Genomic DNA, 21,163 nt, shown 5'->3' with positions numbered 1-21,163 from the left:
TCCCTATCCCCTTCCCAGAACCTAGTTTAAGGTTCATCACATAGTAGAACCTCAGTGTCATTTAGGTGGATTGAAGTATGCCACTCATGCTTACTCTGCAACAATGGGATTGCATTTTATCCACAAATGAAGTCTTAGGAAGAACCACGCATCGACCTGTTCTTCTAGAAGCAGAAGTGTGCAAACCAGAGCATGCCCTTGCTCTCCCCACCTATGAGATAAGGGCACAACGGTGAGGCCAGTTGTGCGATGATTTGCTGAGTCAGTTCCCCTCTACCTAGTGAGGTCAGTAGTCCTCTCACTTTTCAGATGAATAAATCCACTTTAGAAACACAGAGAAAGTTTGACTTGCTCTTTGTTCACTACATTTTTGTTGGCTACTTGATGGCTCATTCTAAGCTTCATCTCATGATTCTTGATAGAACCATCCCAAATCATTCAGTGGCTGTTAAACTGCATTACTCACCTTTCATACTTTATTTAACGTGTCATTCTATGCTGCTACTCCAAAACCAGATTATAATATGGTATATCCGTGTTATTCAAAAAAAATACTCACTGCTACTTGGTGGCAAAAATAATCCATTGATATTTCGAGGTTTGCTGTGATAAAAGATACAACTGATCTTCACACATCCAAGAGGCTGAGTTTCCCAGAAGCATGAAATGCTGCAGTTTTGCTAGACAAAGGAGGTGGGGGAAATGTAATGATCAGATGCCATATTCACAATAAATACAATGTGCTACAACACAACACAATGTGACAAAAACTACTGCAATTGCCGATTTAAGATCACGTGTGTTTCTAGGCTTTGAGTGTTTCTAAGCTTTGCTATTTAAAAGATGCAATGGATTTCCTAAAATATACTTGCCCATTTCTTTAAGAATTTAAATTGAGCAAAGTGCAAAATGCCTAAAATTAAGTAATGGAAGGAAAAATCATTTCTTCTCAATTGTGTTGTAAGAGTATAGGTCAGTATTATCGAAGGGAGATGCTTTTAACAAACACGATGATGCTGAGTAATTCTACCTGCATTTCCATGTGTCTAAATCTGCAAAGTGGATCTAAACATTTTCCTTCTCTCCATAATGAGCACACAGTGTCACTGCCAAGGGCCTCTTCACAGTGTCGGAATCGGCACTGGGAACCCTAAAAGGAAAAAGTAAACAGTGTAGAAAACTCAATATATGAATGTTAGTGTTTAACAACGGATTACTAATCAACTAAAGAAAATATGAGGAGATCAAATTAAAATTTAAAAAAATACTACAAATACAATGCCATAAAGTCTAAATTCTAGCAAAGCAGTCTAATTTTAATGAAAGACACAAGATAATCTAATGATTAAATAGTACAACACGCCATGAGTCACTGATAAAATTCTCCTTCTTGTTATCAGTTAATCCATATGGCTCACTAAGGATAAACATACAAAAGATCAGTGACACTCTTAATCACAATCCAATGACAGAAGGATCTAATTTTTCTTTGTTAAGAAAGCCAGAATTTTTTTTTTAAGAATCATCATCCATATTCTAATTGTAGAGATGATCTCTATTAATCATATTTTATTAGATAATTGTTTTCTTACTTTATGGAGATACTAAGTGTATTTATATAGGGAAAGTGAATGGAGCTTAAACTTTATATTATTGTGGAATTTTTAATAACTGGTACAATGTGCTATGTTACATGTATATGCTATATGCCCTTGGTCTACAATTGTGTCTATACATTTACACATTTACATCATTATATCCCAACAAAAGCAGATATGGATTATTTTAAAGGGCTGCTATTTTTTTATTTTGTATCTTTTACACATAGATCCACAATTGGGAAAACTTCAGGTCATTGGCTTTTGGGGCAGAGGGTGGGTAACATAGAATAAAAATATCCTATTAAACTCATCCCTTTTTTAGACACGTGTTTCAGGGTTGTTCCTTATTTTTTTCCCACCCTCTTACTCTCTGTCTTCAGTCTCTCTCCCTTTTAAGGTGGATCTGTAGGTCTCGTAGTCCAGGATAGTAGGCAGGAACCAGATAAACTGGTATTTGAACTCTATTTTGCCCATAATCAGAAAGTCAATCTGTTACTCACCCTCTCTGTGCCTCAGTTTCCTCACCTGTAAAAAGGGAATAAAGTGCCCTCCTCACAGATTGTTGTAAAAATTATGGGAGATAAAGTATTGTCATTGCTATTATTTTTTTTATTTTTTCATTTATTTATTGAGAACTTACTAAGTATTTGAGGATACAGCAGTGAAATAGACAAAACTCTCTGCCCACATGGAACATAAGTTCTATTATTTCTTATCAACCTAGGGTTTAATCTTAAAGTAACAGGTAAGAGAAGTAGATCTCGTTCTTACACTCAAGTTGACTCCATTCAGTTGTCCTAGCAGAGATGAAATGCTTTAAACCAGACACAGCATGTCTTTCACTGGGTTCATTCTGATATGAACATGAAGCTCCAAACTCTGAATTTCTACATTTCTTATTTGGTTTCATTGAGATCCATTAATCCTAATCACTTAGATTAAATATTTTTTCCCATTTTAACTTTATAAACTTCAATTCATGTTTGGCCAATTTGTTTGTATTACTTTCTTTTCCTTTTTCCATGATATTATTTGCTGTTACTTTGACAGGGGAAAATTCAGTAATTTTGTTAATAAATTTCAAAATAGGGGGTAAATTAGATTTATTTAACTGTTTGATAGTGACCTGAATTTATTCGAATTTATATGACTGGAATCACATTAACCAAAACAGTACGATGTATCATATAATGTTTCAATATTAGGAATTTGATGTTTCAAGGAGCCATAATATAGACAAAAGTGCCACACTGAGGACTAAAAAGCCAGGGGCATATAACTGGCATATAGAAGGGTAGTTTCAAACAATTTTAAGTTATCCCAGATTTTATCAGAGAAATCAATATATCAAAAATACATGATAAGGGGCTTCCCTGGTGGCACAGTGGTTGAGAGTCCACCTGCCGATGCAGGGGACACGGGTTTGTGCCCCGGTCCGGGAGGATCCCACATGCCACGGAGCGGCTGGGCCCGTGAGCCGTGGCCACTGAGCCTGCGCGTCCGGAGCCTGTGCTCCGCAGCCGGAGAGGCCACAACGGTGAGAGGCCCGCGTACCGCAAAAAAAAAACAAAAAAAAAACATGATACGGATTTACTTCAGATTTTAAATACATAAAGTATTTTGTGGGAAAATAGTAAATTTTGATTCAGCAATGCAAATTATTGCCATATCTTCCTTCATTCTACTAAAAAGCTTAAGCATGTGAAGTACCGTAAATTGTACAATATTTACCTTTATGCATATGGAATTAAAAAAGAAATAGCAGTCATTCCCAACTTCTGCCATTTTCAACTCTCTTGCTACTAATCCTATGTTTTTTAATATAAGAATTGCAGGAATGCAAATATAAGAACTATGAGTGTGTACGGGGAAAAATAATTTCTCTTCCACACTCTTTCAGGCTATCAGTAGTATTTTTAAAACTGATCTCCTGTTGACAGTATATTACACAATAGATAATTCTTAAATAAATTTAAATTAGAAGATACCTTCTCTAGCTTGGCAGAAATGTTGAAAGTGGTTGCTATAAGCACACAAACTCAAACTTCCAGAATTTTGCTCACTGTTACCTAATCCATTATTTGCTCATCATAAATGACCTCACATCTAACTGTAGGCTAGGTTACCTTAGTGAATACTGTACAGTAATTTCTCTTACTCAATTCTAGTATATTGACCAGAAAAAGCTAATAAAAATAAAATAGTATGTTTTATCCTTCAATGTTCTGATTGAAATTGGAACATAAACTAGTTCATACTTTCATAATTAAGAAGTATTAAGTATTTCACAAGTAAATATTTTCTAAACTCTTATTTCTATACATGATTTGGAAACAAAACTAAAATTTTTAAATAGGTAAATATACTAATCTATATTTCAAGATAAAAGTAAAATTATTTAATTATGTACTCACCGCTATCCACTGATTTGAAAAAAATCATTCAGATTGTGATATTTAATAGATGCCTGAAAATAAATTGGACTACTTATTCATCTTGTAGCTATATTCCATTTACTCTTCATCCATCATTAAAAGGGGAATAGCTTCTTCCTATAGCAGAAAGATTCCAGAATGCTTGCAAATTTTGAGAATTTGTTGAAAGCAAAATGAAGTACTCTGATTCCCAGAATGAGACATTTCAGTCAGTAGTTACTGAGGTCTTCATCTTAGTATCTTTACTAAAAGAACTAGAACCTAGCAGAAATTAATAAAAATATCCATAGAAGGTAACTTAGAAAATGCCATAGAGAAGACAAATTACAGTAGATCAAAATATATTTTTAAATTGCAGTGTACTTTTAATTGTAAATTTAAAAGATCAAGACATATAGATTTTCATTTTGGTTAAGTAAAAAAGACTAAGTTGGTATGAACTTTTTGAATACACTGCTTTAGGATAAAAATCTAGGAAATAAGCTAAAATTTAGAAAAGAGTTATTCACCTATAACTGTAAATAAAAGAAAATAATAAAAAGAACTATGCATTAGAAGTAAATCAAGTAGAGAACAAAGACTTGACTAAAACCTTGGAAATAATAGCAATGGTATATAGAAAAATCTAATATCTCAACTTTTGTTTTGCCCTACCTTCTAACTCTAGAATAACAATGTACCCATCTTAAGCACATAAGTTACTGGGAGAAACACCCCTAAGAAATAGCTTTAAGTGGTCTTTGCCTCCAGATAAACTTCCTCTCCACCTATGAACTTTTAGCTGCATTGGACTATTTTCAAATACTGTTACCAAACACCATTGTTGCATGATTACATTAACATCATGATTAAAGCCATTGTGAGAACCCATGTTTTACACAGGGGAAAGCCTGAAGAAATGCTTTTACCTCTTGAAGTTAGTTTTGAACAATTATGTTCCATTAGAAACAGCAAAAACACATCAAACCCAGAAGGGAATTTTTTTTTTTTGCCATTGTAAATAGATCTGTGCATTTTGGTAGTGTCTAGAATGCCTGGAACTCTAATTTCTTCTTTTTTTCCAACTCTCTTTTCCTTTCCGTTCTTTCTACCCTTCCTCTCCCCCGCCACACACACCTTTTCCTTATTCTCTTCACTCCTTTCCTGTTGTGAAATTCATTCTAGTTTTTCAGGGAAAGCTATGACTATACCCAGGATGATTTTTTCTCCCTGTAATGGGTAAAGAAGAGTTATGAGAAATTTGCCTGCACAGCTCACGGTAGGCCTGAAAATTCTGTGTTTCTGTGTTGGCCAGAGTACACTCTGCACTGAATCTTTCATTTTGGGTTCGTGTCAGAACACTAACACATGAGAGAAAAAAGGCTTTCTTCCAGTTTGTGTTAACACCACTTTAAGTACTGGGGCTGGTAGTCACTCCTTGCTGACTCTTCAGACTTATGAGAATCGGGCAAAGGGGTCTGCTGCTACCCATCAGAGAGAGTAGGAGTCCAGATTGTAACTGTGAATGGGTTCTGTGGCTGTCCCCTGTGTTGGACTCCCCTGTTTCTGCCAGAAGCTTTGCTCCAGGCACTGATGAAATCAAAGCACTAGAAATAGAGTGCTTCCTAAAAAATGGTTAGCTTTGCTGCTACTTTCAAACAGCAAGTGGAATGTTTTGGAAGATGATCTTTTCTCAGAAATGATAGAATGTTGGAACTAAAAGACTGTGGCAGTTTGGGAAATGACAGTTGAGAGTTGTGACGGTTATTTAATTGTTGTCTCCTTGAGACCAATGAAACAAGCTGCTTTTTAGGATTCTTCTGGAGGAACAAAGTCACTGGTTTTTGACTACAAAATGCTAAGACATTTCTGGCCCCAGGATCTCACATCACATGTTTTCGCCCCTAACCCCCTTATTTATTTATTTAATTTATTTTTCCTATGAGAAAATCAAAGATAGCAGAAGAGAAAGTAAATACTTTTATACAGCAAATCTCTTCCATCCCTCCCCTCTGAATCCAGCAATCAAAAACCAGTGAATTTTTCGGAGGGTTATTTTATTCTTTGGGAATTTCCTTATACATGGATGACTCCAAGTGAGATATAGTCGTTTAATTTCATGAGGGCTAAATCAGGAAACTGCTGGGCAGTCTGATACCTGCAGATAAGACAATTATAGGAATGAGACCTGGGCATTGTCCAGACACATAAAAGATGGCAGTAATCAAAACTCTCCTACTAGGGACTACTAGCTTCAATGAGATAGAAAGGCTACTATTACTAAATATTTAATATTTATTAATTTTTATTCAGTCATTGACTGTCATTACTTACCCTCCAAAGTTCTTTTGAACAATAAGTCAAAGCTGTTTTTACCTCTGCAGGTGATTGACGACAAGTACTCAAGCCATTCGGACTCTGTTGGAGCTCATACTTAACTAAGGTAAATGAGGTTCCTATGAAAGATGGAGATTGAAAGCTGGATGTTGGTATTCGTGTGGTTTTGGATTGGTCTAAGGCTACACTTTGCATTCACTCTGGAAAAGACACCAGAACCAATTTTGACCATATTATGCCGCACAATGAGGCGTAATACAAACGGTAATATTTCTTTCTTGGGAGGGTCCTAGATGTTTTAATTGTAGCGTTTTCCAACATTTTTCCAGGGAAATTACTTTTCATTTCGCCTTGAGATGTCTCCGGATATTTCTAAGCTTCTACAGTGCTTCTCCCAGGAACATATTAAAGGGAACAGGCAAATCGGTTTCATCAAAATGGTGTTAAATCGCCACCTAAAATCACTGATTACTTATCACTTCATAGCATTTAATTTTCATAAATATCATCGGCTACTAATACACACACACACCAGAAACGGATCTTCGTGTTTTCAACGTCATCACAACCCTGAGGGACGCTCGCGAGAGCACACACGGAGGTACCTTTTGCTTCCGCACTACAACTTCCAGAAGGCTCCGCGGCCAGGAGGCCGCTTCCGGGCGTGCGTCCCGGCCCACCTCGGTGCCGGGGGACGCGGGAGCGCGGCCGTTGGGCCAGCGCGCGGAACGTGCGTGGCTTGAGCAACCGGGCTGACTGCTGTGGATGTTGTCCTGGTACGGACCCGGCGCTGTTCGCAAGCGCGCTTTCCACTCGCACTGCTTGTGGACCCACCATGAGGCGCCTGGGCTCGGTGCAGCGGAAAATGCCGTGTGTGTTTGTGACGGAGGTGAAAGAGGAGCCTTCCACCAAAAGGGAGCATCAGGTACCGAGGAGCGCGGGGCCCGCGGGGCGGCCGCGGGTGGGCTGCTCCCCGTGGCGCGGGCTGCGTTTGAACTCGGAGAGGGCTCCCAGGCGCGGTGGAGCCGCCCTGTAGACTGGGGGCGGGGGCGGTTTGCAGGTTTCGCTGGGGCGGTCTAGGGTACGGGTCTTCTACGCCCCGAGCTCCAGGTTCTTGTACCTTCTTAGTTGCAAGGGAGGGAATCTACGGGAGAATTTTTCTGATCCGGCGATTCAAACTTGCCATCGCATGGAAATTGAAAACCCGCATCTTAAATAATGTTCCTTTCTTCTTAGGTTACCACCTTTTGAGGAAAGTCCCTTAAGTAGTCGTATAGTCACCGCAAAACAAGCTTTCCTACTTTTCACGAGTGTGGTGTCAAAGTGGAGATTTTAGAAGACTTGCTTCACCTGTTCAAACCTGGGAACCGATGACAGTGTTGACAACTAACCTAAATAGGTCACTAAAGATCAGACCTCGTGTACTGTTACCAGTAATTAACTACTTGATTCTAATTTTGGTGTTTCCATCTCAAGGTTTTCTATTCTCGCAGCAACGTGTTTTACACATGGAGAGGGCCCTTAATAAATACTGGTGAATGATCCTGTATCAGGATAACTCTTTAATACATAGTAAAGTCCTTGATAGCAAAATCACCACTTACCGGTTGGGTGCTTCAACTCATCATACAAAATCAGCATGTGCATTTGACTCCACCTCTACTTCCTGTTAACATCGTTCACACTGGCCTTCTTGTCTCCCAGGCTAAAAGACTTTTAAGGCCAAGACTGCTGTGTTATTTCTAGTCCCAGTTTTTAGGACCTGGCACATGGTAGACACTGGATAAACCCTGGCGTCATTTCATGCCAGCTTTCCATTTACCTTGATGCTTTTTACCTTATAACGTCTCACTGCCACTGCTATTATAGTTCTTAATATTTTACGCCCTTCTTGCACTAAATTGTTCTTTCTTGCCGCTGAGAATGATCATCATTATTCTTTCCTAGTCAAAACCCTGCAGTTACTACTAAATGTCTGTAGCAGTAGTTGTCAAGGTTTTATTTTTTAAGCCCAAACAAACTTAATTCATACGAAACAATGGCATCCTGAATAGTGGTTCGCTCTAGCTGTGATTCTCAACTTTGTATGTTGTGGGTGAGAGGCGAGTAGTTTGTGAAAGCACTCTCCACCAGGAAAATAAGCCCCTTCTCTTGTCCCTCTGCAGTCAAGTATAGCTTATAGTGTTGTTTATAGCATAGCATTCAAATTCTTAACTGCAATTCAAGGATTCTCATTAATCAGGCCCAGTCGTAAAGTGCCTGTTAGGCCCACAATGAGGTGCCTGAGCTCAGTGTAGTGAAAAATGCCATGTGTGTTTGTGACAGAGGTGCCTACTTAAAGTGACATATCTGTTCTAGCAAAGTCTGTTTCATCATGTGAACATAGCAAGCACAATCCTGTCTCTCTGCTCAGGCTACGCACCCTGCCTGGATCACTTCCAGGATTTTAAAAATTTGGAATCAGAAGTTCTCTATGAAATCTTTCATCAGCTTACTTATTCTAGTGATTTCCCCTACCAAGAAATTGTAGAGGATCACTCAGTTGATACTAGCTATTACTTTTTATACAAACATGCCTTCTGTTTCCAGTCAGAGTTTAAAGATTTAAGTGACAGAGAAGGAGAACTCTGCGTACCCCTTGGTATCTTATGCTGTCCTTTGGACGGACATGTCAGTAGCATGGAGTGGTAGGTAATTCATTCTTATGGAAGGGATATTTGTTCTTATCAAGAACTCCATAAAGTCATCTCCTCCCTAGAATCTTTGATAAATTTAAACACACACACGCGGAGAGCTATTGGGCCAAACCTTGGTCCTACTGCCACAGGTTAAATTGATATCCTCTGATACCAATGTTATAAGTTACTGATAAATCCCTAACCATTCAGCTTTATCTTAAAAATACTGAATCAGTACCAGAGTGGGGCTAATTTCCTAAGTTCGCCAGACTCTGAAACAGTACTTCATTTTTTAGTCTTAAGCCTATCACACCAGTATGTTTATATTGTACAGTGTTTTTTCACATTATGTAAGGTGAGTATTACTTCAGATAATTTAGACTAAAACAGTGGCATAGTCTTTTCTCATAAATGAAAATAAATTACAGATAAAAAGTTGGTAGGAATCCTAGAAAATGTCTTTTCCTCCATTCTTGGTACTCTTGGCTTGTCTTCCTGACAGTAGAAAAACCGTAAGTTAAATATGCAAACAGTTCACTACTGATAAAGCTGAAAGGGTCCGCATTTGTTTTTCTCCTCAGCACTTACCATAGCTAACATTGTACTATACATTGTGTTGCTGTTATCATCTCCCTCCTTAAAATGAACCTTCCACCAAAGGCAGGTCCTTTTTTGTTCACCTCTATCCCAGTGCTGAGGACAATACTTAACCCATAGGAGGCATTTAGCAAATAATTGTCAAGTAAATGACTGAACACACTTAACACCTGTGCTAGGGATGTAGCTCTGCATAGGACATGGTTCCTGTTGTCAAGCTTATTATGGTGGATAAAGAAACATGTGAATACAGTTGACCCATGAGCAATGCCAGGGTTAGGGGCTTGGATCCTACTGCAGTGGAAAATCCGAGTATAACTTGTGGTTGGCCCTCATATTCGAGTTTCCTCCATAACCAGGGCTCTGTATCCAGGATTCAACCAACCTTGAATGTGTAGTACTGCGGTATTTACTATTGAAAAAAAAAATCTGTGTATAAGTGGTCTCATGCAGTTCAAACCTGTGTTGTTCAAGTCGACTCTGATTACAAATCTGTGTGGAAAAACATGTATTGCTATGATAGCATAGAAGGGGAGTGGGTGATTTGTAAGAACTTCACAGGGGAAATATTTTGAAGGATAAACTGGTGATCATCCCTTACAGCTAGTGAAATTAAGAACTTCCAGGTAAGAGTGCGTGCGAAGGTATAGAGGCTATTTATCTTAAACCAGTTTTCTCTTTCTCTTTTTTAAGCCATTTAAAGTTTTGGCAACTGAAACTATAAGTCACAAGGCATTAGATGCAGATATACACAGTGCAATTCCAACAGAAAAAGTGGATGGAACATGTTGTTATGTTACTACTTACAAAGGTAATATAAAACTGTACTACAAATATTACTTATTTTCCTTAGTCACTTAAACTATATATATCTGAAATGGGGCATTGCTCTTCATAAACCCTTGGAAACCTAAGTATAATAGGAAAATAATAAAATCACAATTGGTACATTATACTTATTTATTATATCATTGTATCTTTCTCTTGGGGGAAGAAGGAAAGATAACTAATATTTACTTAATACCCATTAAGGGCCAGACAGTATGATAAATGCTTTATATGTGTTATCTCTAATTTGCACAATAAGCCTCTCCATTTCACAGAAACGGAAACTGAAGCTCAGAGAATGTAAATAATTTGTTCGAGACCATAAAATTAATGAAGGCTCAACTGGTAATAGGGTTTATCTGACCCTAAAGCTTGTTCTTATTCCACTGGTCCCAGTGCTGATTCCATTGTTTTTATTACTATTGGCAATGTCTCTAATTTATTTCATTTTAATGTACTTTAAACTCAAATAGAAATTGTCAACTATGTTAAGGAAAAAAATGCATTGAAAAGAGAGAAATAATCTTTGTGATTTTTTTCTGGATAGTGAAATTACCTCTCAATTCCAGCAAGAGAAATAGAACAGTTAAATGCATATTGAACACATTCTTTATATCAGGAAATCTCTTCTGAAGTGCATCTTCTTTCATGTTTAATTGTGATAAAATACATATGACATAAAATTTACCATGTTAACCATTTTTAAGTGTACAGTTCAGTGGTGTGTACAGTTCTTATCGTTGTGCTGTCGACACATCCATCTCCAGAACTCTTTTCATCTTGCAAAACTGAAACTTCCTACCCATTAAACAACTCAGCATCCCCACCTTCTTCCAGACACCATTCTACTTTGTCTCTAGGGTTTTGACTACTCTAGGTAACTCATATAAGTGGAGTCTTAACAGTAGTTGTCTTTTTGTGGCTGGCTTATTTCACGTAGCATATTGTCCTCAAGAGTCATCCATGTTGTAGTACATGTCAGAATTTCCTTCCTTTATAAAAGGATGAATAATATTTCATTGTATGTATATACCACAAGTTTGTATATACTACATAATTGTGTGTATATACCATTCATCCATCAGTGTGTACTTGGGATGCTTCCATCTGTTGGCTGTTGGGAACAGTGGTGCTATGAACATGGTGTACAAATATCTGAGTCCCTGCTTTCAATTCTTCGGGGTATGTATCAAAAAATGGAATTGCTGGATCATATACTAATTCTTTTTAAAATTTTTTGAGGAACTGTCATACTGTTTTCTGTAGCAGCTGCATTATTTACGTTCCTAGCAGGACTTCAGAAGGGTTCCAGCTTCTCCATATCCTCACCAACACTTGTTTCTTTCTATTTTTTTGATAGTAGCCATCTTAATGGGTGTGAGTGCAATGCGTTCTTTTATGTTTATTGTGAAAAGAACAAAAGGTCCATTCAACAGAAATGACAATGTAGTTTTAATCTGGTTCTTCATATTATTTATTGGTATAGCTAATGAGTAATATATAGTGCCTAAACCAAACTTTAATCAATAATTTTTAAGATAAGTCTCTGATTTATATGTTTGAAGAAACTAAAAGATTCTTTTAGACTTACATTAAGAAACTTCAGTGTGCACCATATGTGTAATCACGTATAATGGCAGCAGTTAAACAAGATTGGATTTTTGCTAAAGAAAACTTACGGAACCCAGAGTGACAGTGCCTGCAGAGTCACAGTTTATTACAGGTAAAGGATAGGCAGTGCGGCAAAGGCATTAAAAGGATGCGCGTCACACCAAAGACTCTCTCACAGCAAAGCGTCTGGTGAGACCAGGTGAAAGTCCCGCCCCGACTCCTCCCCCGCCTTCCTGACAAATCCAGGCAGGACACACTTTCTTAAAGCAGGGACCACCACTGATATAGACAGGGAACACCTCAGAAACCGGGAATCTGAAATGGAGTCTCAGCTGGGGATTTTTATATTTTGCTGGCCCTGAAGGTATCTTCCTGCTAAGTAACCAGCCTCAACATCAGCCCTCCAGGAGTCTCACTGAGACCAGGTGCAACTCATTAGCCTCACTGTTGTCAATAAAGAGTGCTGGCACCCGCCCTGAAACTTCTCAGATCCCTGACTGTAAAGCATTGTTATCAATCAATGTTCCTTGCCTTGACCCCAGGGGTCAGACCCATGCAAAACAGTTTAGCCTCACTCCACATTTTTGGGAATTAACCCTCATAGCACATAGTTAGGTTTCAGGGAAAGTGTGAATACAATTTTCTGGTTATGTTTCCATTTAGTATAGAGGTAGCTTCGGTTTCTCACAATTGCTAGTTTCTAATAAAATATGGCTGTGGAATGTCCTTATGAAAGAGTCACATTTGTTTTTTATCTCATCCCCATCACTCTCTAATCAAAGACTTAAGTCTTATACATCAGGTACTGTTAGGTAGGATGTCTGTTATACTGCTTATCTCCCTTTGTCTTCTGGGTTGCTTCTCTTAGAGGAGATGACTCCTACTGTTTATTGAAAAATTTTATACGGAAATGTCTTTCAAGATAAATTTTATTGTTTGCCTCTTAAACTTTTTTTTTCCTTTCATTATTTTTTAGGTCAGCCATACCTTTGGGCTCGGCTAGATAGAAAACCTAACAAACTAGCTGAGAAAAGGTTTAAAAATTTTCTACATTCAAAACAAAACTCTAAAGGTTAGTGGGTCCTTTTTTTCTTTTTTTTTTAAAGCTTTACATGATTTAAGTTGAAATTTTTGGCTTATTTCTTGCTATGGTGTTCTTTATATTATATGCTTCTTTACAATTTAAGCACCTTGGGAAAAGAAAAAATTATAATTGAATATCTTTATATGTAAAAGCATATTCTTGAAAAATATTTCAAAATATTTTCCTAACACTTCTGTGACTCTTCATTGTAGCATGTCCATTTTATTAAAACATACAAATTATTGTGTGTGCGTAGATATATATATATATCTACGCACACACACATATATATATATATAATGAGTGACACATTTTGGTTTTGTCTCCCTAAGAGACAAATGGGTAATTTTATAAATCAGGCACAAATCTCAAAGGATTATTAATATTTTTAATTATTACAGTAGATACATACATTTATTGTTATATATCCACTGATTCATACATATAATCTTTATATATTTATATTCATAGTGCATTAAAAATTTACCATAAATCACACATGCTGGAACATTGGTTGCTTTAGTTAGACTGTTACTACTGTTACAGATAGTGGTGGGTTCAAAATTGAAAATTTAAAGTGTTAGTACCTTAACCCTGAGTAGTCACATTGTGGTGGTAGTGAATGGAGACTAATTATATGATACCTGACATTATGGGGTTCATTAGCTGTTCCCACTTTGAATTTGTTCAGTGTTATATGTATTTTTTTAAAGTATCGCCACACATAAGATTGTTTAACTCTTTTAGAATTTTTTTGGAATGTTGAGGAGGACTTCAAACCTGTTCCAGAGTGCTGGATACCAGCGAAGGAAATAGAACAATTAAATGGGAATCCAATGCCTGATGAAAATGGACACATTCCTGGTATTATTATACATTCAATTGGAAATTACAGAACTTAATTTTAATATGGTTCTTCATGGTATTTATCTGTATAGCACAACTTTTCTAAGTCTAATTTAAGTTTAATGATACCAAAGATGTTTCATATCAAGAACGTCCTCTCAAGTTTAGAATCTTTTCTCAGGTGGACAGTTTACTACCTGTAGTCTGTGAAGATTAATAAAGCATTGAGTGTGGGAATAGCCTTGAAGTGTTGTCACGATGACGGTATGTTCTAATCTGAAATGGGATATTAAGCTTTTTACTTTTTAGACTGGGGATAACAATATGTATATTTTTTTGCAAAGATCCTAGAAGACTGTCTCGAAGGGAAGTGAAAATAGGTGTCTCACAGTAGTTTTTCTGGAGATGGGGAAATTTTGCAGAAGTGTGCTGAGTAGAAGGATAACTCCAGATTAAAAGAACCTGTAATGTGCAAAGTACTCTTTGATTCTAGTAATGCAAAAGTGAGGAGGATCAGAACCTTTATCCTTGATGATCTTTTAGACAATAGGAAAAATCTACCAATAATAGTATGATTTAAGAACTAAAAGGAAATACACAGGGTACAAATGGAGAAAAGAGGAAGAACTCCTAGTTCAACCTGTGGTGGTTAGAGGAGGCTTCTAAGTAGAGTGGACATTGAAACTGAAGCTTAAGAACCAGGAAGTTAGTTGGCGAGGGAAGGGAGAAGGTCAGCTTAGGCAAACTCCCATGAAGGGGAGAGATCATGGAGTCTTTGAGAAATTTTAAATAACACCTTATTGTGGCTGGAATGTTTAGAGTGTATGACACTTGAAGCTATAAAAGTAGAGGCTGGAGATGTGGAATGGGCTCAGATCTTAAAGGGGTTTATATTCCATCTGAAGAAGTTTGAAGTTTATCCTGAAGATGATTATTAAGCAGAGCTACAGCAGAACTAAATTTAAATTCTTGAAATAGAATTACAAGGGAGATAGTAGATCAGCAAAGAGGTTATTATAGTAATCTGGGTGAATAATGAATGCCAAAGATGTGACGGTCATAAAAGTGTTTATGCCCTAGTTTGTCTTTTTTTTTTTTTTTTTTTGGTTTTTTTTTTTTTTTTTTTTTTTTTTTTTTTTTTTTTGGTAAGGAATTCTCCACAACAAAGAAGCCTAATCTGCCATCAGTAGTTAGGAAGGGAATAGCAGTAACATTCAATAAATGTAGAATCAATAAATTGTTCAATAAATACTGGAACAATACAGTAAATTGCGGAACACTTGCATCTGTCTATCGTCCCTGAAACTGGAGAGAAGGCAGAGAGAAAACTTAATTTAAGAAAAGGTTTTGGTGCTGTGTCTTAGAATGGTGCTCAATTCTTATTGAAAATGTGAATTTTCTATTAAAAGAATGCTGAGTGCTCTGAAGTGACTAATCAAACAGGTTAATTCCTCAGCAGAATCAAGAATGAGACCTTATGATTAAAGAAAAAGATTATGATTTACAAAGTAGTAAAACTGCTAATATTTCCACTGATGTTAAAAGTGATACCTATGTGTGATAGAACATCCAGAAAATACAGAAAATTTGCAACAAAAATTAAAATTACCTTAGGTCTTAATCCAAAGAAAAACAGTGCAATAAAAAACACTTTTTTCTTTAAATGATAGGTTGGGTACCAGTGGAAAAAAACAACAAACAGTATTGCTGGCATTCCTCTGTAGTAAATTATGAATTTGAAATCGCCCTGGTACTGAGGCATCATTCTGATGATCCTGGTCTTTTGGAAATTAGTGCAGTGCCACTCTCAGATCTGTTAGAACAAACACTGGAGCTTATAGGAACCAATATTAATGGAAACCCATATGGTGAGTAAAGCCTTTTTCTTGTTTAGTTACGGTAGTCATTTTTAAAGAAAACTTCCTAGGTTCAACTGAAAAAAAATACACACTAAAGAAATGACTAATAAACTTGAGTTATTTGTTTTGGTTTTTAGATTCCATATATAAGTGAAATCATACAGTATTTGTCTTTTCCTTCTTTCATTTAGCATAATATCCTTTAGGTCTATCCCTGTTGTTGCAATTGGCAGGATTTCATTCTTTTTTATGGCTGAGTAATATTCCATTTTCTGTGTGTGTGTGTGTGTGTGTGTGTGTGTGTGTGTGTGTGTACACACACCCCATATCTTTATCCATTCATCTATTGATGGGCACTTAGGTTGCTTTTCATGGCTAGGTAATTAGTTTAGCATTAATTAACAGCTAGGAGTAAAGTAAATAAAAGAATTAGCAATGGAGAGTATATCAAGCATTAGAATATACACCATGATGATCTGAGTACAAGTCCTGAGGGCACTATGGAGTATTGTTAACCCAGGGATGAAGACAGACCCAAGGTCATTAAAGCTGGAATAGCAAAATCCTGTATAGAGATCAGAAGCAGACTGATTGGCAGGTGAAAAGAATCTAAGACAGTAATTATACAAGTTATCAGATACAGCGTGGCTGTTTGGTAAATACTGAATGATAGTTGAATGTGGCTAATGGTGTAGAGCAGCAGTTGGTGGACTTTTCTATAAAAGGCTAGACAGTAAATATTTAGGATTTTTGGGCCATATCTCTGAAAGAGGCCATAGAGAGTACTTAAGTGAATGGGTTGGCTGTGTTCCATTGAAACAATTTACAAAAACAGGCACCTGGCTGGGTTTAGTCATAGTTTGCCAATTCCTGGTATAGAGCACACAAAGGTGGAATTTAGATTTAATGGGATAAGGTGCCGACTTTTGAGTGAGGGCACTTGTCTCTGTTCAAGGAATTAAACTTTTTGGTAAATTTATTCCTCAGTGTTTTAGAGGCTTTTTTTAATTTGGAGGGAGAAATTTCCTCATTCTTTTTGAAACTTCTGTATGGCTAATGGCAAAGTTTTACAATTTTAGGGTTAGGAAGCAAGAAGCATCCATTACATCTTCTTATACCACATGGAGCATTTCAAATAAGAAATCTACCTACTTTGAAGCACAATGATCTGTTGTCCTGGTTTGAAGGTTGCAGAGAGGGTAAAATTGAAGGAATCGTGTGGCACTGCAGTGATGGCTGTTTAATCAAGGTAACGGCAGAAAATAATTAGTGGGATTGTCATTTTATGTTCTTAAAGTAGAAGTGGCACTAAAATGCTCTACAAATTGCAGTAATTCTGATTTGCAGTAATTTAATTTCTTCATCTCACATGCCACCATCTTTATATGATAAAGTTGTGTTTCCCAATATGTATTTATTCTGTGGGGCGTTGGTTCTTCTAGATGTGTTTCAGAATTAAAGTGATGAAAATGTCCGGAAAACCCTGCATACTATGTATTGCCTTCTTGTATTGAAATTCATGTTGAACATTAGTGTTCTCTAAGACATCTGTACTAATAACTTAGTTTAACGCAGCATTTCTCAAAGGTACCTGATTATAGAATTCATTGAGTTAAAAGAGTGCCAAGGTGACAGTTAATATATACAGAATGAATTCTTTTACCCTTTGCACCCTTTCTGTCTCCTGGACTTGTCTGTTTGATTTCACATAGGTTCTAGTTTGTAATGTTCAAAACTGGACCCTAGTCCAGTTTGGACCAACCCCAACTCCAAACAATTCACTGAAGCCAAAAACTTAGATATCATTTTTAACCCCTCTCTCCATCACTTCCTACATCCAATTATCAGTTCTAAAAGATTCTCATCTGTTGCATCTGTGTACTTCTTACCAACCAACTGGCTGTTGATTTTAATTTAAAACAAGATTCATGCTTGAATTATTTTGTCACCCTCCTCAGTGTTATCTTTCAGTCTTATCCCTGTCCTGTCCGTGCTTCACAAATGAATGAGAATACTACTTCCCTGCATAAAAGTGTTCAGTGACATTAAGATTTTTCATGATCTGGCCCCTGCTCAAATTTCCAGAACTCTTTACCCCCATCTCCCAAACACACCCACGCTGTATATGTTCTTAACTAAATGCAACCAGAGCAAAAACACGATTCTATCACATGATATTTCTTTTGGTTAGAATGCCTTCTGCCCACATTTTTGAATTGGCTAACTTCTGCACTCAGCAATAGACTCTATTATTCATTACATTTTTATGGAGCCCCTGATTATGTTCCTGGCATGTTTCCAGGTGCTGGAAATAAGAGTCAACAAAACAATGCCTCTGCCTTCATGAAGCTTACATTCTAATGGGGAAGATAGACAATAAGCAAGTAAATATGTAATATGTCAGGAGAACAGCTATGAAAAAAAAAAAGGGTAAGATGACATGGAGCCTTATAGTGCCTGGGAGATAGTAGGCACTCAAAAAATTTGTAAGTGAATGAAGATAATACAGGCTAAAAGCTAATGCCCTTTTTTTTTTCCTTTTCAGGTCCATCGCCACCATCTTGGTTTATGCTGGCCAATCCCAGATACCTATATGAATTCAAAACCAGTTATTATCAACATGAATCTGAACAATTATGTGTATGCCTTTGATGCTAAGTGTTTATTTAATCACTTTTCAAAAATAGATAATCAGAAATTTGGTAGGCTCAAAGATATAATACTCAATGTATAAACTGGAAATGCAATTAAAAACCAGCTTCTTTGTTATTATATTTCAATATTGAATACTCTGCCATGTTTAGAAGGTAAAAATATCTGAGTTTCTATTTATTGTTCACTGTCTAATATAGCATCATGTCTTCTAGCATTTGAAGAAATGAATTTCCCACCTGCAAATATCTATTCAAAATTTTATTGAGAAACAGCAAGTGAGTTTTTAACGTCTGGAATTTAAAATATAATAGTAAGCTGCCCAGCTTGTACAAAGGTTAGATTCAGTCCATTATACGTGGGTAGTAGCATAAAAGACAAACCAACAATTCTGGACCGTTTACTTTAAAAATTAAATAGTTCAAGCTGAATTTAATACTGCTAGACATTTAAGAAAACTTATGGCTCAACTTCATAATGTATTTTTATCTATATATATACACACACACACACACATATAATTTGAGAATATGTAAGTATATATAAAACCCCAGTTTTAAATGTTTAAGAAACTTAAAACATTATGAATGTATAGGAATTCACCATAGCTCATTGCCTATTTGACAGATATAACTTATCCTAAAAGTCTTCAAAAATACACTTTTCTAATACGTTGAAATTTTCGTATAATTTTATTTACTAAAAATTCCAATTTAGTTAAAGGTACAAGGTATTGGGAAGGAAATCATGTAGGTCAGAGACTTGCCTGATTGCCAGATGGAACTTCCAGATGGAATTTTAACTTATAAAGTTAATAAACAGTTAAATAAAACTATAGTTAGAGGTGGCCCTTAGTATATGGGAAATTAACAGGATTTTCCTCCTCTTCATCTTCAAACTCTTCAGAAGCAGCAACAGGACTAGTTAATTCAACTCCAAATTGTTCAGAAAGCTTTTTTAACTTCTCTTCTAAGAGAATATTTTTTTTCACTTCTTCTTTGTAATTATACTTCAGATCTTCGATTTCTTCAAAAAATGAAGGATCAAAATTTTCCAGTTCTTTTTTCAGCTTTTTTATTTCCTCCTAATAAGAACATATTATCTTTAAAAGGTATATATAGGAAAAAAATACATTCTTTAGGTGTGAACTAAAGAGATTAATTACAAACATGAAAGCCAAAGTAACCTGAATAGTCAAATATACGGCAGAAGTATTTTCTTAAGATTTTATTAATAAGGTTTCATTGTACAGTGTAAGTAACTAACTTGTTAACTGTCAAATTATTTGTTCTCTAAGTTATGTCCTGGTCTTGGACTAAAATTTATCAGCTCTTAAATCAGAGGGGATTTAATCTTTCTCCAAAAGAATATTAAGATACTCTCAATGAGGCAATCAAAAAACTTGGCTATTCACAACATTGAAGTTATTTTGGTTAAGATTCTTTGGTTAGGCTTTACTTGTATTTTCTTTACAAATATCTAATTTTCAATGAATAATGGTCACTTGTTATAAATATATTTATGATCAGGTAAACTGTTGGGCTTCTGCCTGGCTAAAAGGCATCTGGTAAAGGAACAATTTGAGCTTTAATGACCATGTAGAATAGCCAGTGATCACTAGTTAATTTTCATATTTATGCTCTCTTGTTCTGTTTACAGATTCTTAAAGAGATAAAGCGTATCAAATATCTTTCTTTAAGGGAACTATTCCTGAAAAGAATTTCTAAAGGAAATAAAAGACACTTCCCAATGTGACCCAAAACTTAGAAAAATATTAAAATAATGAGCTATATTTGTGACAATTAAAAATATTTACTCTTTAATCCTATTTGTCTCAATTTTTTGATGGTTCTGTTTTAATAAATATTTTTAATACAGTCAGATGAATATAATCAACTTTGTAGTATCAAGGTTAAATGTAAGTATAAAATGTGATCCCAGGAATATTTAGGATACATACTTAAAACTCAGAGATGGTGAGCATAAAAACAGTTTTCAACAGCTGTTTTCACAAAACATTTATAATACTATAATTAAAATAGTTACCTTCAAATGCTGCTTTTCTAGATCTGAGGTTTTGAGCTGTGTCTCTAGATCTTTGACCTTTTCCTTTAGTTGATCAGGATCTGCCTCCAAAAAAGTGAAAATTAGACTAAGCTTTTCCCACTCTGAATAAGTTCAAGATAAAGGATTTATTTTAGAGGATAAGGAGGAAATTTATGAAACTAGAGCCTGGAAAATGTTGTCTTTTATGGTTGAAACACTTTTCAGGCTGTGAATTCTGTATGCTACCTCTGTATCAGGTATTATAATTCCATAAGCAGACAAAGAGAAGAGGCATACGTTAGATGTTTGTTAGAAGTATAGATCCAGGTTGATTTTTTACATGGAAGAAACCATTATTTTCAGAGAAAATTTCTAGAACCAAGAAAATTTGTTAGGTGCTAATAGTACAATATTAGAATAAGTAGACTATTAGGGAAGGGGCTACAACCATAAGGTGGCCAAATGCTCCTGTTACCCAACAGCTTTGACTATTCCGTGTACTTCAGTGCGTATTTACTGTAATAATTGGGTTGGCCAAAAAGTTCATTTGGGTTTTTCCGTAAGATGTTATAGAAAAACCTGAACGAACTTTTTGGCCAACCCAATACTA

General features: G+C 36.1%; 3 protein-coding genes across 7 annotated transcripts in view; 1 reads left to right on the top strand and 2 right to left on the bottom strand.

Annotated features, from left to right (window-relative positions):
* Positions 1-3,668, bottom strand: part of ZC3H11D (zinc finger CCCH-type containing 11D) — a 33,317-nt gene extending 29,649 nt beyond the window's left edge. The window contains exons 1-3 of the mRNA XM_024761382.1: positions 3,590-3,668; positions 1,031-1,150; positions 560-680 (exon numbers count right to left, since the gene is read on the bottom strand). Coding sequence (XP_024617150.1) covers positions 560-680; positions 1,031-1,042 — 133 coding nt within the window. The 5' untranslated portion in view covers positions 1,043-1,150; positions 3,590-3,668. The remainder of the gene's footprint in view (positions 1-559; positions 681-1,030; positions 1,151-3,589) is intronic.
* A 3,359-nt stretch (positions 3,669-7,027) lies between these two features.
* Positions 7,028-18,937, top strand: RLIG1 (RNA 5'-phosphate and 3'-OH ligase 1). 5 transcript variants are annotated; one of them, XM_024761376.1, is made up of 9 exons: positions 7,028-7,277; positions 7,589-7,751; positions 10,321-10,438; positions 11,541-11,637; positions 13,043-13,138; positions 13,898-14,014; positions 15,667-15,864; positions 16,935-17,104; positions 18,401-18,627. In XM_024761376.1, exons 3-9 carry the CDS (start codon positions 10,367-10,369, stop codon positions 18,587-18,589), a joined length of 939 nt encoding a protein of 312 aa, XP_024617144.1. In that variant the 5' UTR covers positions 7,028-7,277; positions 7,589-7,751; positions 10,321-10,366; the 3' UTR covers positions 18,590-18,627. The 5 variants fall into 5 exon arrangements, 4 of the variants coding, with proteins under 4 accessions (XP_024617144.1, XP_024617143.1, XP_024617142.1 ...); XR_003005471.1 differs by lacking the exons at positions 7,589-7,751; positions 11,541-11,637 and adding an exon at positions 18,158-18,285 and having other exon boundaries at positions 18,401-18,526; XM_024761375.1 differs by lacking the exon at positions 11,541-11,637 and having other exon boundaries at positions 7,589-7,773.
* Positions 18,938-19,066: 129 nt separating this feature from the next.
* CEP290 (centrosomal protein 290) overlaps positions 19,067-21,163 on the bottom strand; it is a 99,514-nt gene continuing 97,417 nt past the window's right edge. The window contains exons 53-54 of the mRNA XM_024761377.1: positions 20,554-20,633; positions 19,067-19,591 (exon numbers count right to left, since the gene is read on the bottom strand). Of these exons, the coding sequence (XP_024617145.1) occupies positions 19,346-19,591; positions 20,554-20,633 (326 nt within the window). The 3' untranslated portion in view covers positions 19,067-19,345. The remainder of the gene's footprint in view (positions 19,592-20,553; positions 20,634-21,163) is intronic.

The sequence above is a fragment of the Neophocaena asiaeorientalis genome, unplaced genomic scaffold (assembly GCF_003031525.2).
Source record: "Neophocaena asiaeorientalis asiaeorientalis breed wild unplaced genomic scaffold, Neophocaena_asiaeorientalis_V1.1 scaffold653, whole genome shotgun sequence".
NCBI classification, from domain to species: Eukaryota; Metazoa; Chordata; class Mammalia; order Artiodactyla; family Phocoenidae; genus Neophocaena; species Neophocaena asiaeorientalis.
Note: the sequence above shows the minus strand (reverse complement) of the source record. Positions and strands in the feature narration are given on the sequence as shown.

What these genes read in the sequence shown, in the direction of transcription:
- RLIG1 (XM_024761373.1), top strand. Translation starts at nt 7,188, where the DNA reads ATGAGGCGCCTGGGCTCGGTGCAGCGGAAAATGCCGTGTGTGTTTGTG. An exon ending in CCACCAAAAGGGAGCATCAG is followed by an intron (nt 7,278 to 10,320) that starts GTACCGAGGAGC and finishes CTCTTTTTTAAG; the next exon opens with CCATTTAAAGTTTTGGCAAC. An exon ending in GTGATGGCTGTTTAATCAAG is followed by an intron (nt 17,105 to 18,400) that starts GTAACGGCAGAA and finishes TTTCCTTTTCAG; the next exon opens with GTCCATCGCCACCATCTTGG.